Below are 20,000 nucleotides of genomic sequence, written 5' to 3'. Positions count from 1 at the left end.
CTCTCTCTCTCTCTCTCTCTCTCTCTCTCTCTCTCTCTCTATCCTGTACTCAGCACTCTCCGGAGGTCGCAAACGGCCAAATAAACATAACCGCAAATGTTTCAGAGAGTGCTTTTTGTGTGTTCAGGTCATTACTCAGAACACGACCCAGAGAAACAAAGAAAGGAAAGTTCTGAGAAACACGAGTCCTTTTTTCTTTTTGTTCCTGTTTTGAGTTGTCAAGTAAAATGACGCAAGTAGACGCAAGGAGAAGTAAAAAGAAAAAGAATAAAATAATAATAATATAACCTACACAATGAAGCTCTTGTTTGGTTTTATTACTGATTTTCCTTGACTGCATCTTGATTGGTTAAAGACCTTAATAATGTCATATATAAACATTATTCTATCTATCTATCTATCTATCTATCTATCTATCTATCTATCTATCTATCTATCTATCTATCTATCTATCTATCTATCTATCTGTCTGTCTGTCTGTCTGTCTGTCTGTCTGTCTGTCTGTCTGTCTGTCTGTCTGTCTGTCTGTCTGTCTGTCTGTCTGTCTTATTTCAAGTCTGCTGGACGCAGTCGCCTTACACACTGTGATTATATTATAAAATAAAGGAGTGATGCCTTTAACGTATTATTTTATGTGCTTGGGTACATGTAAACTTTTTACTCGAGTGTGTTGACAGTAACCAGGATTACTCTTTACACATTAGTAGAATGTAATCATAAGATGTATCATTAGCAGAATATCGTATCACAAACACACATGATCAGAATTCAGCCCGGATTAGCGGACTAACTAGTTACCGCTTAATGTAACAGCTAGCAAGTGTGGTATGTAACAGTTTTCCTGTTATTCATTGACTGCCCTTGATTGGTTGGAAATAATGATGATGTCATCATGTAACTCAGTGATAATTTTGTTAAAATTTAAAAAATTAAAGCGCAAGAAGGAAGAAGCTGAGGTCAAGATTCTGAATGTTCCTTCCTTTGCACCCTATACTCTGTTCTCTTTGATATCCCGCTTCAAACCTTCGCTCAAATCAGGACGACGCCCCCAGAGGGACCGACTTGTTCTATCGCTCATTGCTATTCCCTCACCGCCCGACTCAGAATGCCTCGACCTGCCTCGTCTGTCCGGCCTGCAACAAAGAACCTCAGTGTCTCTGAGACGCTCTCTGAGAAGCAGCACCCCAGAGACGAGATGGAAAAAGAGTAAGTAAGAGACAGAGAGAGAAAGAGAGAGAGATCACATTTCACTTTACAGAAAAAGAGAGATTTAGAGAGCGAGAGAGAAAAGAAAGTCTAGGTCAGTGAGGCAGAAAGACAGAAAGATACTCACAAAAGCCTTCAGTGTTTGTGTCCAGCAGCAAACACACATCGGGGAAACATTTACCCATATGCACACACACACACACAAACTCCACCCACAATTATTATTGTATTATTGTTGCCATTATTACTTGCACCACTCCAGAATTCGCAGCTCATACAAGGATAATTTGGCGAACACTTTTTATCATGGACGTCCTGATTTTGCCGAGTGACAGGCATCTCCGTGTCTCTTAAACCCGAAACTGTCACAAACTTTTTTTCTTTTTAGCTAGCGAACATGGGGTCCAGTTTAAATGACAAAAAAACAATTGTATAAAATAATGGCTATTTCAAGATTTGCAGCATTAACGTTATATGTTAAGGTAAAATGTTTTCTTTTTAATTTATATGAAAAATTCCTGCCCGTCTATGTAGCAGATCGCTACCGAATATTGCTATTTTAATAGGAAATCAAGGGATCAGCTGATCGATCAGCTTTAAATAAAAAATACTTTGTAAAACATACATATGAATCCATTTTGTTTAATTGTGATTTACGATGTTTGTTATTCAGAATGTGATATAAGATGTACATTATTTTTATATAATGTTTTATAATGTACGTTATTTTATTCATAACGGTTTACGATGCACGTTATTTTATTCGTAACGTGATTTTATTTATAATGATTTACATTTTAAATGATCTCATTTGCACGATTTACAATTTATTTTATTGAAAATTTAAGATGCAAGTTATTTTATTTAAAAAACGAGATTTATGATGCATGTTCATTTATTTGTAATGTGATTTATCATGTACTTTATTCTGAGATTTAGTTTGTAGCATGATTCTTGATGACTTTTATTTTGTTTATAACCTGATTAACAATGTACTTTTTTTGTAACGTGATGTAACGTTATGTCGTTACCAAACTAATTTACGATGTATTTTATCTTATTCTTAACATTTTATCATTTTATTTGTAATGTGATTTACGATGTACATTAATTGTAACTTGATTTACGATCTATATTGTTTTATTCATAACTTGATTTATGCATGTTATTTTATTTGCAATGTGATTTAAGAGATGCGTTATTTTATTCGTAACATGATTTACAATGCGTTATTTTGATATACCTAAGTGACTTATGAGATATTTTATTTATCACTTAATTTAAATCTTTGGTTGTTTAATTCTTAATGATTTACAAGGTACATTATTTTATTTTGAACGTGATTTATTTTTTGCGTAACCATTAATGATGTTCGCTATTTGTAAAAGTTTTTGATGTACGTAATTTTATGCGTGACAATTTAAGATTTACGTAATTTTATTTGTAACGTGATTCATAATGTTATTCTATATATTATTATTTGCGATGATTGTTATTTTGGTATCGTACAATAATTTCTTTGTAACATGATTCATATAATACATTATTCTATTCGTAACATATTTCTGATTATTGGCTGTGGGGAAGAAGGGGAGGTGGATCATATCAGTGCATTATCGGTTCATGTTAATTTTATTCCCCGACCCCCTGTTCTTGATGAACAGGGGGTCGGGGAAACATGTCGAAAAAAACAGAAATCGTTTTATTTGTTACAAAAAACCCATGGAAATGTATTTTTATTATTAACTGATTGATACTGATGAATCGTGCACAATAAGGCCAGAGACACAAACTAACAAAGTTTTTTTAAAATGGCATTTTGGATTTCAGGTTGATCTTTGAAATCCTGTCTTGTCTTTGAGATCAGTCGTCAAAATCAGGACGTTTGTCTTCCTCACATCCACACACACCCTGATAAAAAAAAAAGCAATTGCAAGTCCTTTGATTGCTTCTAACACAATGAAAAAAAAGAGTCTGTTTGGAATCGGCTCCGTGTACGTGAAAAGCTCCAGTGTGGCTCAACTGCTAGACACTTCTCAGCTCTAGCGTCTTTACATTAAGTCCTTCGAGCTGAGATTTGGACTTGCACCTGGTACCAGGATGCCTTGTATATCTCACACACACACACACACACACACACACACACACACACACACACACACACACACACACACACACACACACACACACACATATACACAGACCAGCAAAAATATAAAAGAACAAAATTTCAGGAATAAAATGTCCACCGAACAGTTTCCTCACAGAAAAACTTGCTACTGTTGGCTGTAGATTTAAGCAAACACTTCACAGTATACTGATATCTGGTTCATGGCTCTGTGTCATTGGGGTCAAGGGGCTCTGGAAAACTTTGCTAACATAATAAGTCCTAAAGGGTTGAGGGAGAGTGCGGCCAACCGGCAAGTGCTCAGCTCAATGCTGGGTTTGGAGTCTGTCTTGAGAGACTCGATAGACGGCAGTGAGACAGTTTTCTGGGCAGGTTTTCATGGCTCTCTGGAAAAGTGGACGCTTCTCCAAATCTTTACTGTCCGTTAGATGAACACTCTCTGTTTTTTTCTCTCCTCTCGCAGTCCATCCTCCTTCCCAGACCGTGGCTGGGGTCCTGTAGCTCACCAAACCCCCTAGTGGCGTGAAGGACGGAGGGCCGCACTAGCGCTGCATTCGTACGTGGCTGTATCGGGTAGTTATGGTGGTGTCTGTTAGATTTGCTGTTGTTGATGGGGCCGTTTTGGCTCCAGTGCGGAGGATTGGCGTAATCTGAGTGCGGGTTTGGCGCGGATACAACCTTCCTGCGCTCAGGCGAGTCTTGAGGGGTCGCCGGTCGGTAATCGCCCACAGAACTGCGTGCCTTCAAAGCCTGATGGTGCCTGCTATGGTCTTTCTGATTGCTGGGATGAGGAAGGATAAGATAGCGCTGCTTTTCGACGTTCGGGATACCCGGGTCGTCTTGCTGACCTCCGTCGCCACCTTGTAAATAATCCGAGCTCAGGTACATCATGTTCTGACCTGTTTGGGTGATAAATGTCTGGCTTTGCTCCCATTCTGAGTCTGGAAGGTGGAAAGGGGTGTGGTCATGCACATCAGGAATGGGACGCTTTTGCTGGAGAGGCGTTTGCTCTGGAGTTGGTAATCCTGGATCCTGGATTTCTCCAGATTTAGGCCAGCCATTATTAAACAAGTCCTCTACCTGTGCATCGACACCACTGATCCTGGTCACACTAATCGCTGAGTTACTACGCCCATGTCCTAGCATGCACTGCTCTCTTTCAGTGTGACGGCGCCCAGCCTGGCTCGAAGCCCCACTCCTGGAGCGACGCCGATGCTTGAAAGTCATGAGCCAGCAGATCATCAGAGCGGAGAGCGCCGCCCCAGTGGTGAATGCAGACACAGCACACATGATGAGAAGATTGACAGACACCAGGCCATCAGGTTCCTCTACGTAACTTTCCTGAAGTAAGCCTGAAACACACACACGTTCACAATAAATACCCAGAAACGACCAACACAATCTTATGCAATCACTGCGCAGCTGTGGAAATACTAAACAGAGTTGACCTTCTTTTTATCAGTTTTAAAAGGCTAAGTCATTAATTCCCCAGCGGGATGAGGGGAAGGTGGAGCTCAGCCGCTGGTGGAGTGGATAATTATGCTCATTAGCTAAAGTGGATGGTGCTGTTAATAGCTGTAATAACTGTCTTCCTGATTAAAAGTATCTCTTTATACCTCTTTTCTCCCCGCTACGTTAACTGTTTGGTGGAAAAACGTCCGATGCAGGATTCACTCTCTTGTCAAAAATCACCAAACTGTATTTACATGTAGAGCAAAGTTCATTCAAGTGCAGAGCGGAGGAGAGGAGCGACGGAGAAGAGAGACGGACCAAAATAAAGATGGGAAAGAAAAAAATAAGGCGAGCACTAAAAAGGGAGATGGAGGAAAGACAGATGAAGATGGAGAGCGTGTGGGTGAGCGAGAAAGTTGGAAAGAGCAAAGAAGAGAAAAACAGACAAAGGAAGAAAAAGAACGATGGAGAATGTTGATTAAAAAGATATCGAGAAAAAGAAAGCGCAAGTGTGAGAATAAGGGAGAACAAGAGATGGAGAAAACAAGAGACAAAGGTTAAAAGATGTCGCCATCAAGAGAGAGAAAAGGTGAGATGGCGAAGGAATGAAAAAGGGAGATTAATAGATAATGAGAAAGAAAAGTGAAAAGAAACAAAGGAGAAGGTAGAAGGGATAGACAGATAAAAAGCTACACTAATGCACAGATAAATGGATGTATGGACAGACAGACAGACAGACAGACAGACAGACAGACAGACAGACAGACAGACAGACAGACAGACAGACAGACAGACAGACAGACAGACAGACAGACAGACAGACAGATAGATAGATAGATAGATAGATAGATAGATACTGATGTGGTCCTGCTCTGAATTTTGCATGCTGACGTGACAGTGTTTTCTCTCTCTCTCTCTCTCTCTTTCTCTCTCTCTCTCTCTCTCTCTCACATTCCCTGATGAAACCAATATGGCATTTTTTTGTAAAGTGCTTTTTCCCAAGTTCATTATTAGAGGGCATTTAAAAGTCACAGTCAATCTCTCTCACTCTCACACTCGCTCTCTCTCACGCTCGTTCTCTCTCTTTGGGATTTCTGTAGTGTGTTAATGATCTCTTGCTCTTTCTGTTTTTCCTTTGTGGCAGACGGCCAGGCAGACAGTCTCAGCTGCCGTGCTGTAAAATAAAATAAAAAAAAATAAAATAAAAAAAAGCAAAAAAAAAAGTTTTTATCCTGTCTTGGCTCATCCTGCTTTCTTATCATGGCCGTGAGGTCGCTCTCCGCCTGCGCTTTTTACTGTTCATGCCAGATCAATGCCGGAGGCGAAGCTGTGTATCATCAAGTGCTGCATTCGGTTGCAGGGATGCATCAGGTGTGTGTGTGTGTGTGTGTGTGTGTGTGTGTGTGTGTGTGTGTGTGTGTGCAGGGATGGGTAAGTTCATGTGTGTTGACTGTATTCTAACATTTATTTCCATTATACAAAAATATCAAATACATTTCTAGTAAAATGCTATGTGTGTGTGTGTGTGTGTGTGTGTGTGTGTGTGTGTGTGTGTGTGTGTGTAAGAGAGAATAAGTGTGTCTGTATAGTTTTCGAGTTCAGATCATGTTAATTAAAATAAAACAGAATGGATTCTGATGGCGTATGTGTGAAAAAAAGCATTTTCTTAGTGGTAATAAAAAAAATAAAAAAAAAGACACTCTCTCTCTCTATATATATATATAATGATTAGAACCCAAATGGTGGCGTTCTTCTGCTAAATAGTTTACCTGAAGCGCAGGAGGGATCTGCTACACAATCAACAATGGTTCATGTTCTGAAATAAACTAAAGGTAATAAATCACAAGCTCTCTCCCTGCTGGAATTGATTTGAGACACAGGGCTTTTATTATTATTCAGAAGTTTACACTGAACACATTACAGTTCCAGGTTGCCATTATTTATACTCAAACTAGTTTTGAAGTTATTAATGTTTGAATTACACTTCAGCAGCTGGACAAGACAAATAACTCCAAGGCGACTTCATCTACTGTTAAAAAAAAACTTTAAACAAAAAACGCTTTACAGACCCCACTGTCAGAACCACAGCTCCAGATAATCCACTCTTATCTGAATACATCTGTAAAAGTGTGCAATTTGGAAAAAGCACACATGTAAGGACAGACAGACAGACAGATGGATGGATGGATAGATACAGAAACAGTCGGATAGAGAGGTATAGAGAAAGTAAATTGGTAAAAAAAAAAATAGCACCGCTTTTGGCGCTTCCTCCTACCCAATCCCCAAAGACAGATAAAAATGTCATTGTATTGCATCATAACATGAAAAAGCCAATCGGGTTTCAATATGCAAATACAGGCTGTGCATGTAAATGAACCACTAGACTGAAGATGAAAATTTTTTGCACCTTCAAGTCGTAAAAAACTTTCCTGCATCCTTGAATGACCTTAAAAAGCGGAAATGTGTATGTGTGAGTGCGTGTGTATGTGTGTGTGTGTGTGTTTTGCACTTTATTGCTGCCGGGTCCTCAGATGGAAATTACCCAGCCTGCACCAGGTCTTTACCTCTAAATGTGAAAGAGGCTTTAAAACGTGTCTGGAGTGTCTGGAGGGCTGTAATATTCTTCTCGCCTCGCTCCTCACCTCGTCCCCCAGCGCGGCAGCGGGTCATGAATAAAGCCGGGCCATTAGGGAGCGCTGCCTTTGTAACCACCCGGTTTTATCCTTACAGAAGACAAAACGAGCGGAGGGGAGAGGGGGATGCAGAGGGAGGACGAGGTGCATGGGTGTGGATCTGTTCGTTCTCTGCACCTTTCCCTCGGGCGAGGAGAACATTAAAGCGTGATGGAGGCCGAGCCGCATGGCTGAACGGTGAGCGAAGCTGGAGCTCCAATTACAGAGCCACAATCCCACAGGAGTGCACTCGTTACAGAGGCCTGTGAAACACCACGGCACCACTTTCTGCATGTGTGTGTGTGTGTGTGTGTGTGTGTGTGTGTGTGTAATGAGCACACATGCCCTGTGGCCACTATTATAATTGCACAGACCACCTGAACAAGATGATTCACCTTCCTGTAATCGCCTTCGCACCGAGTGCCCCAAAGGCTTCGATCAAATCTCCGAGCTGTAAAAAATAATTTTTCCAACATGAGCTCTCCGGCTCTGTCCCAAATACGTCAGCCATCCTAAGAGGCCATCCATAAATGCAAGTTTTGCAAGATTATTTCGTGTTCTCCCTGAGACTGAGGGCTGTCCGGCCATCCTAAGATTCTGTCCTGAATTCTGGACCTCGTTATTATATAGTGCTCTTAATTTAATGGCAGCTATTTACACCATGAGGCTGTGTCAAATAATACATCTACAAAATAAGCCACATTAATTACATCCCATTTATTACTTATTTACGTCAGTCCCAGAGACTGGACTTCATCTTAATATATATAATAATAATATATATAATAAAAAATAAATAAAATAAATAAAATAAATAATAATAATAATAATAGCGTGATAATAATGTTCTCTAATTAGCCTCCTTAATGTTCCTCGACTGGCCAGTTAAAGGCTCTGTCCCAAATATTACATTATAGCATAGTATAAGTTAATGGTCTAATGAGAAAGAAAGCCATTTTAATTGAACCTGCTGAATCCTCCATCCAAGGTTTCGTCCTGAATACTGAACTAACTTAAATGGCAGAGCATTACACAGTAGAGCTGTGTCCCAAATCTTCCTAATGGTCTTACTTAAACACTGACATTCCAAATACTACTTATTTGCATGTCGGATATTTTAACGTTCCGTCCTTCATCATGGACCGTAAATCATAAATTCAGTAAGGCTGTGTCCCAAATACTGAACATTAGCACTATGTAGTGTCCCTCCTTAGACATTAGTTACAATGTTTTGCAATACAAATATTACAAATTTAAATGTCGGCCATGTTAATGTTCCATCCCAAAAACTAGGCCTTATGTTTAGTTGGTGTTCTTTAGTCCTTAAGAGTGTCCCAAATACACTATGACTACTTAGTGTGTTTACTCAAACATCAGCTTCATTCAATGATGGTCCAAAATGACTTATTTACATGTCGGCCATTTTAAGGTTCCGTCCCAAACCCTGGTCTTCAGATTTAGTAAATAAGTCACTTAAATTATGATCTTGTAGTCTTATCTCTCTAGTTAGCATCCTTTAGCGCTTCGTCCCAAACCCTAGGTGTTATGTTTAGTCAGTGTTCTTGTGTAGGTCATTTTAGGGATCTGTCCCAAACCCTCTGTGCTATGTTTAGTCAGTGTTCTTTTGTTGGTCATTTTAAGGCTCTGTCCCAAACCTTAAGGTTTATGTTTAGTCAGTGTTTTTGTGTAGGCCACTTCAGGGCTCCGTCCCAAACCTTAAGTGTTATGTTTAGTAAACAATGTTTGTGTTGGCCATATTATGATCTGTTCGAAACCTTAGACATTATGTTTCATCATGGTTACTGTGTCAGCTATTTTAGGGCCCTTCTTGTGTAGGCCATATTAGGGCTCCATTCCAAACCCTTGGTGTTATGTTTTTTCAGTGTTCTTGTGGTTCTTGTCTGACCAGTAGATATTGGCTGTGTCCGAAATGTTTACAGTACATAGTGCACTTTATAAATCATTTGAAGAGCTATAGCTGCGAGCTATAGAACACACACAAATGTTCCAGACGTCTGGCCGTCTCTTTTATATTCTTTGTCTCGGTGTTGGTTGCTAATCTCAGCTCTGTGTCTCTGAGCTTATAATGCATGAGTGTGAGTGGGTGTGAGTGTGTGTGTGTGTGTGTGTGTGTGTAGGTTTTCTTTCCTTGTCCCCGGTCCCTGACTCTTCGTCTCCTCCTTTCTGTGACATCCTTTCATCTTCAGCAAGCCGCCTCTCTTTCTTTCTCTCTCTCTCTTTCTCTCACTCTCGAGACACGCTCCTGCGTCGATCCGTCACGCTCCTCCTCTCTTTTTTTCATCTGTCTCTTTGCTCTCTCTTTATATTCTGCGGATGCTTGTGTGCACGTGTGTGTGTGTGTGAAAAATCCTCCTAGCTTAAACCAGCACTTCCATCAGGCCATGTTCCCAATTCAAACAAATGAAACTGTTGTAACATTATTAGTGTGTGTTTGTAGCTCCTCCCACTTGCCCATTTCCCTTCACCACTGGTTCGCTGGTTTACAGACAGGACAGTGTGCATGAAGCGCGATAATGTCACACACATGTTAAACTCTTGGTTTCTCGTAGCAGTTCAGAGGTGTAGCTAGCTAACAATCTCCGGACGTGTTATTTGACGCTCTTTCACTTTTCCGCTCACGCTGTGGAAAACATTTCGTTTTGCAGAAGCGAGGGATTTCTATTGCGTATTTTTGAGTATGAAATTAATCAATTAGTTTTGGAGGCAACACACGTTAAACATTGACTGGAATTTTAATATTACTATCATGTAGTGTGGCTTTGTGTGTGTAGTGTGTTTGTAGTGCATGTAGTGTTTATGAAGTGTGTGTAGTGTGTATGTACTGTAGTGTGTGTGTTGTGTATATGGAGCACTTGTATTGTCTGAATATAGTGTAGTGTGTAAGTAGAATAATTTGCAGTAGTAGTGTGCGTACTGTGCATGTAGTGGTTGTGTAGTTTGTATGTAGTATAGTGCATGTACTGTAGCGTATATGTAATGTGCATGTTGTGTGTATGTAGTGTGCATGTAGTGCATGTACGGTGGTCTGTATGAAGTGTGTATGTAGTATGTAAGTTGTGTGAATGTAGCGTGTAGTGCGTGTGTAGTGTAGTGTAGTGTGCATGTATTGTGTGTGTAGCGTGAGCATTTTGTATGCGGTGTAATGTGTGGGTAGTTTTGTGTAGTGTAGTGTGTAGTGTGCATGTATTGTGTATTTAGTGTGTGTAGTGTAATGTAATGTGCATGTAGAGTGCCTACTGTGCATGTAGTGGTTGTGTAGTTTGTTTAGATTGTATGTAGCATAGTGTGTGTTTAGTGTGCATGTATTGTGTATTTAGTGCGTGTAGTGTGCATGTTTTGTGTGTGGTGTGCATGCTGTGTGTATGTAGTGTGCGTGTAATGAAGTGTAGTGCAGTGTGTGTGTGTGTGTGTGTGTGTGCAGCAGTAATGACAACTGGGAGTTGACTGCACCCCCTTGTTTAAGGGTTCTGTCATTAAAAGCCCAGCTGCTATATGGATTAACCGACAAATTGGCTGCTCTTTAAGTGCGGCCTCATTGATCTGCAGGGGAGAGATAGAGTGTGTGTGTGTGTGTGTGTGTGTGTCTGTGCATGTGTGTGTGTGTGTGTGTGTGTGTGTGTGTGTGTGGTGACAAAAAACATGCAGTACTGAGGCTTATATAACGGCAACCTGTTAAGCTTCAGCTAACTTCTGCACCACAGAGCATCAGTGATGCATGGTTTTCTGTGTGTGTGTGTGTGTGTGTGTGTGTGTGTGTGTGTGTGTGAGAGAGAGAGAGAGAGAGAGAGACAGTGTGTGTGTGATATGTTTATGTATATATGTATGTATGTATGTATGTATGTATGTATGTATGTATGTATGCGCGTCAGTGTGTGTTTGCACGCACATGGAGCATTGAAAGTGTGTGTGTGTGTGTGTGTGTCTGTGCACATGTTGGTGTGTGTGAGTGTGTTTGTATGTATGTATGTGTGTGTTTGCACGCACATGAAGCATTTAAAGTGTGTATGTGTTTGCACATGACAGATAAAAAGTGTGTGTGGCTGTGCACATGTTGGTGTGTGTGTATGTGTGTGTGTGTGTGTGTGTGTGTGTGTGTGTGTGTGTGTGTTTATATGTGTATGTGTGTTTCAGCAGGATCTGGGTTCACAAATCACTAAGCGTCTTCAATTATACTGTCTGTTCCTTTTCACGCTCTCTTACACCCTAGTCAATCATTACACACACACACACACACACACACACACACACACACACACACACACACACACACACACACGTCACAATAATTTGCTACACTGTTTTCAACAATATTCAGGTATATACAGAGGTTCAAAAACACAACACACACACACACACACACACACACACACACACACACACACACACACAAACTTTTACTACAATTAGTCAGCAGATTAGCGACGGAAAGCAGAGCGTTTACAGGCAGCAGTGTTTCATTACCACACACTAACCATCTTCAATAAACACATACCTCCTCAAACCAACACATGTGGACTCCATCACGTCTCCCCTGGCTGTGTTCCAAATCACAATCACACTCTCCAGCCTGATCGCAACCGAGTTCAGCTAAGTGTATTCCTGAGCCAGGGAATTGGAAATGCGTGAACACTATGGGGAACTCGTTTTCCACACAATATTTGAAGTACTTGGGCTGGATAAAGGATTTCAGGGGAGACAGAAATCTGTTAGTTTAGTCAGGGTGAAGAAGCTCAAAAACAAAAAGAAAATCACACACACACACACACACACACACACACACACACCGTTTACTTCCTCTGTTTCAGGATGTAAAGTTTCATTTCTCTTCGGACATTCTGTGTAACTCAGATGTGGATGGGCTGGTTTCTTCTGAGTCTGGTTCCTCTGAAGGTTTTTCCCAGTCACTGTCACGACTGGCTCTCTCATTAAAGATGAAACTTACAGGGACTTATTTATGATGCTAAATATTTATTTGTAATCCATTCAGTCTGTATTTTTTAGAACACTGTGAAACACGCTGCACAGAAACACTACTGAATATTGAAGTAATTTATCATTTATTTATCCATTCAATCTTTTCATTTACTCTTGTGTCATCTAGTTCACTTAATTCTCTTTTCATTGTTTGATGAAATAAATTAACTTCATTATAAACTTAATAATTGATTAATAATGATGGTTGAAAAATAAATAAATACATAAAAGTATTATTAATATTATTATCCTCATTATTACTGTTGTTATTATCTTTAAAAGAAATGTAATTTTCACTCTCAGGCCCAACGAGTTTTATTACACTCTATTTCCCTTCTTTTTTTAAATCAGCTCTGTCTGATTTATTTTATTGCCGGCACAAAAAAAATCCCCTTTGTGATCATTCAAGTCAAACTCATTTTCTCTTCAGCAGTAATTCTAAAAAGAACATTACGATTTGGGACACAGCCTGGAGTTTCGAATGGCTTTCCTACGAAGCGTTTCCAGCTTCTCTACTTGTTACGATCAGATGGAGTGGAACAGCATTAATTAGCAGAAGAGAACGTGACATTTTTCACCTGCATTCAATCTATCAAAGCCACACCCTCTGCGAAAATGTAATTATATAAATCAACAGATTTTTTTACAACATTGTGTGTGTGTGTGTGTGTGTGTGTGTGTGTGTGTGTGTGTTTTCGTTCCACTTCGCCCTAAGCTGCCTTCCTGCCAGGTTGTGTGAGTCGAGAACTCTATTCCCTCAGTGTTGTAATTTCTGCTGCAGGATGTAAATTGAGAATGCAGTGTGTATGTGTGTGTGTGTGTGTGTGTGTGTGTGTGTATGTTGTTAGCATAACGATCGGCAAGGGGGCCCCAACTCTGCACAATCACGCTGCTAGGTCATTTCAGTTTAATCGCTCTACCAGGCAGGCAACACAAATGACAGGCGTCACTGCGTTATGTTGCTCTGAGACACTGGAACTGCAGCTGAAACACGGAGGTGAACTACAACCCAGTCAAGAAACGTTTTCATTGATCTTACTCGTAAAATAGCTGCTCACCAGGATCACTTTTCCTGAGAGAGACAAAAAAGGTCACTTGTGAATATCCTGTCTTGTACTATTTTGCTTGGTCCAGCCCTGTATTATCTTGTTCTGGACTGTCTTGTATTATCCTGTTTTGTACTATCTTGTCTTGAATTGTACCTCCTTGTCCTGAACTGTCTTCTACTGTCTTGTCCTGTTCTAGCCCACTTTGATATTTGATTAATGCTACTGTTCAAAAGCGGTGTTTTTATTAGACGCAAATTTTGGATGTTTGGCAACGTTTAGCAAACTTTACACATGCACCATCATCATTCAAACCACCTTTGTCAAGTCAAAAAACTATTACAGAAGAGAGAAAGAAAGAGAGAGATTAAGAGGGAGAATTTAAAAGAGCGAGGGAGAGAGTCAGACAGAAAGAACATCTGAAGTAGAGAGAAAAAGAGAGATAGAGAGCGAAAGTATGAAGGAAAGAACGTGAACGAGAAAGAGGGGGACAGAATTAAAAAGAAAGAGAGGAAGAGAGAGGCTGAAAGAACAAAAAAAAAAGTAGAGATGGGAGAGAAAGTTAGACAGAGAAAGTATGAAGGAAAAAGAGGGACAGAGACAGAGGATAGAAAGGAGAACAGTATGAAGTAAAAATAGAGAAGTTAAAAAACAAGAAGAGAGAGAAAGAGAGAGTGAGAGAGAGAGAGAGAGAGAGAGAGAGAGAGAGAGAGAGAGAGAGAGAGAGAGAGAAAAGAGAGAGAGCGAGAGAGCGAGAGAGCGAGAGAGCGAGAGAGAGAGAGCACGAGAGACAAAGACAGAGACACAGAGAGAGAGAGAGATGAGAGTATCTGTGAAAAAGCATTGTGTATGTGATGCTGATGCTGGAGGTTACGAGAAAGAAAAAGAAAAAGAGGGAGAGAGGCTAAAAGAACAAAAAAGAAGTAGAGATGGGAGAGAAAGTTAGACAGAGAAAGTATGAAGGAAAGAGAGGGACAGAGACAGAGGATAGAAAGAAGAACAGAATGAAGTAAAAATAGAGAAGTTAAAAAACAGGAAGAGAGAGAGAGAGAGAGAGAGAGAGAGAGAGAGAGAGAGAGAGAGAGAGAGAGAGAGAGAGAGAGAGAGAGAGAGAGAGAGAGAGAGAGAGAGAGAGAGAGAGAGAGAGAGTATCTGGGAAAAAGCATTGTGTATGTGATGCTGGAGGTTAAGAGAAAAAAAATAGAAAGTGAGTAAGACTGACACAGGAAGAATGACAGTGAAATGAGAGGATAATATTCTCCTCATCAAGTTTCCTGATTAGAAAGTGCGGCCGTGGAGGAAACCTGAGCCGTGGGGTTTACGTTAATTCAGACTTTTCTAATGTGTTTTGACATAAACATAAAACTCGATTTCCTGCACAATTATGCAAATGATGGTGTGCCATTGGATTTATCCGGGTACAACAAAAAGCAATGAGATATTTTAGCCTTCACATCTTTGATAGCCAGGTGCCGTCTTTTAATCTTGGAACTCTTAACCTTGGAACTCCCCCAAGCCACAAACTACATCTCAGTGGCTTAAGGACAATATGTCCTTTTTAAAATAAGAAAAAAAAAAAAGATATTCTATTAGAGGTCACATTGAAAAATGTACTAGTAGATGGCAACCATTTCTTGGGTACTTTCATTTATCGCAGTGTCTACCCCCGGATTAAACCCCTTGAATTTGTATTTATTTATTTATTCTAATTATTTATTTATTTATTTCACGTTTGTGAATAGTACCATGTTTTTTTTCTCTTGTTCTCTGTCAGATTTATAAAGTTATGTTTTAGTAGTTATATAGCTATGAGTGTACAATTATAAATGCTTTTCCAAATAAAAAAACTTTCACGTTTATGCAAATTAGATCCAAATCCAAGTGGGCGGAGTTTAACAACTATCTCTATCTATCCATATCTTTATTCATCTTTCTCTCTGTCTGTCTTTCTTTTTTAACTCTTTTTATCATCTTTCTCTCATCATCTTCTTTACAGCCTCTCATGTCTGACTCCACTCTAATCCACAAAAAAAACAGCAAAAAAGGTGTGGAAGAAACGAGTGGAAGAAGGGAGTAAAAAGAGGAGTATAACATTTTGAAGCATATCAGCGAGCACTCAGTGAAGCGGCAGGAGAGGTGACACGTCTCTAATTAACATCCTCTAACACACTAACACACACACACACACACACACACAAACACTAAATAACACATTTACACACACTGTAACACTAAATACTCACATCAATACACTAATGCGCGCGCACACACACACACACACACACACACACACACACACACTCTAACCTTAAATACTTACATACACACATTACACACAAACACAATGATAAATACTCCAATGAACAAACTGTAACACTAAATATCTCAATATAGGAACCTACAAACACTCAGAAACACACACACAAACACACAAACTTCAACACTAAATACTATTATTGACACACTAACACTTAATATTCAAATCAGGACACACACACACACACACTCTCTCTCTCTCTCTCTCTCTCTCTCTCTCTCTCTCTGTCTAACATTTAATACTTAGATTAATATACATCAATCAATACTCACATCAATACACACACAAACGATAAATAATCAAATACGCACACACACTGTAAAACTAAATATTTCTATAGACGAACACACAACCATGCAGAAACACACACACACACACACACACACACACACACACACACACACACACTAAATACTTTCATTGACACACTAACACATTAACACACACTAACTTTAACACTAATATTCACATTAGTACAAACCCACAAACACACACACACACACACAGACGAGTTGCTGTTCCTGACTCAGTGATCGATTTGCTGCAGTAAAAACCCCTCTCCAACTCTTTCTCGCACAAACACACCACACACACACACACACACACACACACACACACACACACACACGCACACACTGTGATATAGGTGACAGCACGAGAGTGGTCGATGAGATGGGAGAGAAGAGAGAGCAAGGATCACAAAACCTAGTGACAACACACACTGTGTTATGTAACAGAGGTGGTGGTGTGTTACTGCTCCTGTCAGTCATCCTTGAGAAATCTTTTATCACAGCAGGTTCAGGAACAGGTACAGGTACAGGAGGATCTCAGCATCTTCTCACAGTCTGCTCTCTGAGCAATGCCTTCATCTTAGTTCGCATTAATAAAAGGGGATGACGCTAAGCATGTCATGCTGTACCAACAACTGCTTGTTAGCAGCTTGTCATAATACTGACGCTGGAGACTCCTTCCATAAAGTCAAACACCATGTTTCACTAGTTCCACCATGACACATGCTGTAAGGTAGCTTTGCCTGACTAGATTTGATTTCACTTGCTAGGCTCGCTGATGTTTCTAATGTTTAGCATTGTGCTAGCTTTCTGTTTCTCATTTTTCTTACACTTACTAGATTAGATTTAGCATGCTAGATTAGCCTGCATTCCCCAAGGCTTGCTTTCAGGTGCTCGGTGAGCATTTTCAGGCTAGTTTAGCTTCCGTTTGTTAGTTTAACTTTCAGCTGACAGACTTATGATGGATCCCTAAGGCAAATTGCACCTTAGTTCAGTTTTAGCACTCTAACTAAGGCTAGCTTTCAGTCAATGTGTTCGCTCTGGATCACTGGGTTAAGCATTCTCATGCTAGCTTAGTTTTTTTTTATGATGGCGAGACAAAAAACCTTGTGATAACGCTTATACACGTGTTTACTCCATTTGTAATACGTTCCTAACCCTGATATGATGCCCTGCTAAGAGCTAACTCACACATCAGGCTGCTGTGTTTATTCCTTATTGCTTTATTCCTTGCAAATTTTATTACGTGGATGTTTTATTACAGCATGTTTGTGGGTATAAAAAAACCTCAAAGCCGCCATCTTACCGTCACAGTCACCCAGATGTGAGGTGTTTCCGTGATCCACGTCCTGCTCGAAGGGAAGCCTGTAAAAAAAAAAGGACCACACATGAACATGCATTTTCTCCCACAGATAAAGCATTTAGAAAGCTGTACTTTACAGCGACGTGAGGATAATTTTTATTCTGGATTTTTTTGTTTCGTCTTTGTTCTGCACATGTTCTGCATAATTAGCGATATCGGAACTCTGAGAGGAAACGTGTCGGTAAGAGGAACACGGGAATAACGAGTCAAGAAGTTTCACAGGAACGTGGCGTCACTCGCAATTCTGTCATCGCACACCTGCATCGCTGCTTAATGAAGAGAAACGTGCGTCCTGACAATAACTGCCTCCTCTGTCGGAGGTGAAGTGAGAGCGAGAGAGCGAAGCCTAATGAACGGAGGTAAAGGTGTTATAGCGTTAACGCCGTGCACTAACCATTCAAATAAACAGAGAGAGAGAGAGAGAGAGAGAGAGAGAGAGAGAGAGAGAGAGAGAGAGAGCGAGAGAGAGTGTCAAACAAAGTTGTTTAAACTCAAAGGAATCAAGTAAACAATTAACAAATAAAACATAAGATAAAAAATTTTATCGTATAATGAAGTAAGTGAAATAAATAAATGAATCAAACATAGAATAAGTTTAATGAATATTAGTGGCAGTGACCGTGCATCCACACCCAGGCCTTTAGTGGTGTCCAATGTGAGTCAATCCACCTCTCAATACCATCATTATGACAGCACGGCTTTAGAAACCATCGATATTATAGAGAAATGCAGTATAGAAAAGCGCTGCATCACAGACAGGAATCTCATACAGTGAGAATTAATTTCATTACTAAAGCAAAAAACCCAATGAACACAATTCAACAAATCTCCTTTCACTGTAGCCGCAGCTGCAACACCCGCATACATAATCTAGCAAAGCAAAAGCATATTCACCACATAAAATTACCCCTGGGGATTACAGTTTTCCTAAAGTGATTTAAAATGAAAATGCAAGTGCAAATTTTACAGGAAAGTAAATGCAAAAGCATAAATAGTTCATATAAAAGCTTGACATCTGTTTTGAACAGATTTGGCTGACCTTTACTCATGTTCTCCAGCTTTATTTGAAAAGTCTGTCTTGTAAATGTCCTTGCAAGTGTACGTGTATCTGCGATTAAAACAATTTTTCTCTCTTCTGTCAGCCATTGCAGACTTTAAGAAACAGCTATTAAATCCACATGAATATATTTTGTGCAGTTTGCTACACATACAGTTTGTAAACTTTGACTAAAGCACTCTCTGACCATCCAATCAAAGGACCTGAAAATGCTGATATTATTGTAAGCCTGCTGGATGGCCCCGGTATCGCCAACACTAAATTTGTTTGGTTTAAGCAACAGTTTCCTTTGAATCTAGCAGCGCCCATAGTGTTGATTCTGAAGGCTTCAAGGCAGATTCCTTTGACACCCGGCAACACAATACGGCAGAAAACTGAATAAATAGAAACTCAAAATAAACATACACTACTGGAAACAGTGCAACAATGAGAAAGGCTATGAAAGGGCGAGAATAGACTACTGGGAATAATTTGCTACATATTTGTGTAAAAAATAAATTAAAAAGTTGCTGAAAAAAGAATCAGTAAATCAAATGGATAAATGAATAAAAAAATCAACGAGTGAATCGAAGAAAAAATATGTGAATTGAAATCTCAGACATCCTTATGACGAAGTAGTTTACGTTTGGGTTACTTGATGGAGAAGAAAAACAAGGGGCTGTTGAGGTTTGAGATGTTTAAATGATGTATTTAATGATGTATTAAATGATGTATTAAATGCAGTGGTGGGCGGTCAGGGCCAGCAACGCCTTCTCTGCAGGCCTAAACACTATCAGAAGCCCTGACCTACATTTACAACCTAAATTCTAATATTTGTTCCATGAAATTGTATTTATTTATTCCCAACAGTTTAATTTCTTCGTTCCGTAGCGTTTCTCTTGGCTGCACTGCTGTTAGATTTTTTTGTCCAATCAGATTTCAGCCTCTATGTGCTGCCATGTCAATCTAATCTTCTTAGAGCCTTCAAAGTCAGTACTGCTGGCCTTTTTACCTTAGTCTCTATTACCAACGGGTTTGATACTTGAACCATTTAGATTTCATATCCACCTCTGGCTTACAGCCTCTGAGGAGCGCTGCAAATTATAAATCTGCATCTCTTGTGAGTAGGTTGTATTTTACAATTTACATTTTAAATATTTGTGTATGTTAGACAAATATTGATTCTGAACTGCTCCAGATGATGTAGGTGCATAGTTGTGGTTGTAGTGTAGAGGTTTGGAGTCTTAACTGGGTTTCTTGCTTTAGTAAAATGGTATTCACTCTCCATATGTGAAATGCCTCTCTCTCTGTAATGCCATTGTTATAACGCGTTTTTGTATAGTATTGGTGGTTTCTATAATTGCGACATGATACTGGTGGTATTAAGCGGTGGATAAAGTCGGGTAAGTTCTCACTGAAGGCCCAGGTACCAAATGCACGGCCCGCCACTGATTAAATGTAACTAGAAACATAATATTTATGACGTGTGGTTCTT

At 39.8% G+C, this 20,000-nt stretch overlaps 1 protein-coding gene across 2 annotated transcripts in view; it reads right to left on the bottom strand.

The window, feature by feature from the left end:
- sema6bb (sema domain, transmembrane domain (TM), and cytoplasmic domain, (semaphorin) 6Bb) overlaps positions 1 to 20,000 on the bottom strand; it is a 112,449-nt gene that overhangs the window by 1,203 nt on the left and 91,246 nt on the right. Inside the window, exons 16-18 of one of the 2 annotated variants that reach the window (XR_014535817.1) lie at positions 17,413 to 17,471; positions 3,369 to 4,686; positions 1 to 3,319 (exon numbers count right to left, since the gene is read on the bottom strand). The exon at positions 1 to 3,319 is cut by the window's left edge and continues 1,203 nt beyond it. Coding sequence is in view for 1 of the 2 variants with exons in the window: in XM_083554897.1 (XP_083411023.1) it covers positions 3,749 to 4,686; positions 17,413 to 17,471 (997 nt within the window). In the remaining variant the exon portion in view is untranslated. Of the gene's footprint in view, positions 4,687 to 17,412; positions 17,472 to 20,000 lie in introns of both variants that reach the window. The other variant, XM_083554897.1, reaches the window with a different exon arrangement.

The sequence above is a fragment of the Silurus aristotelis genome, assembly GCF_946808225.1.
Source record: "Silurus aristotelis genome assembly, chromosome: 11".
In the NCBI taxonomy this organism is placed as follows: Eukaryota; Metazoa; Chordata; class Actinopteri; order Siluriformes; family Siluridae; genus Silurus; species Silurus aristotelis.
Note: the sequence above shows the minus strand (reverse complement) of the source record. Positions and strands in the feature narration are given on the sequence as shown.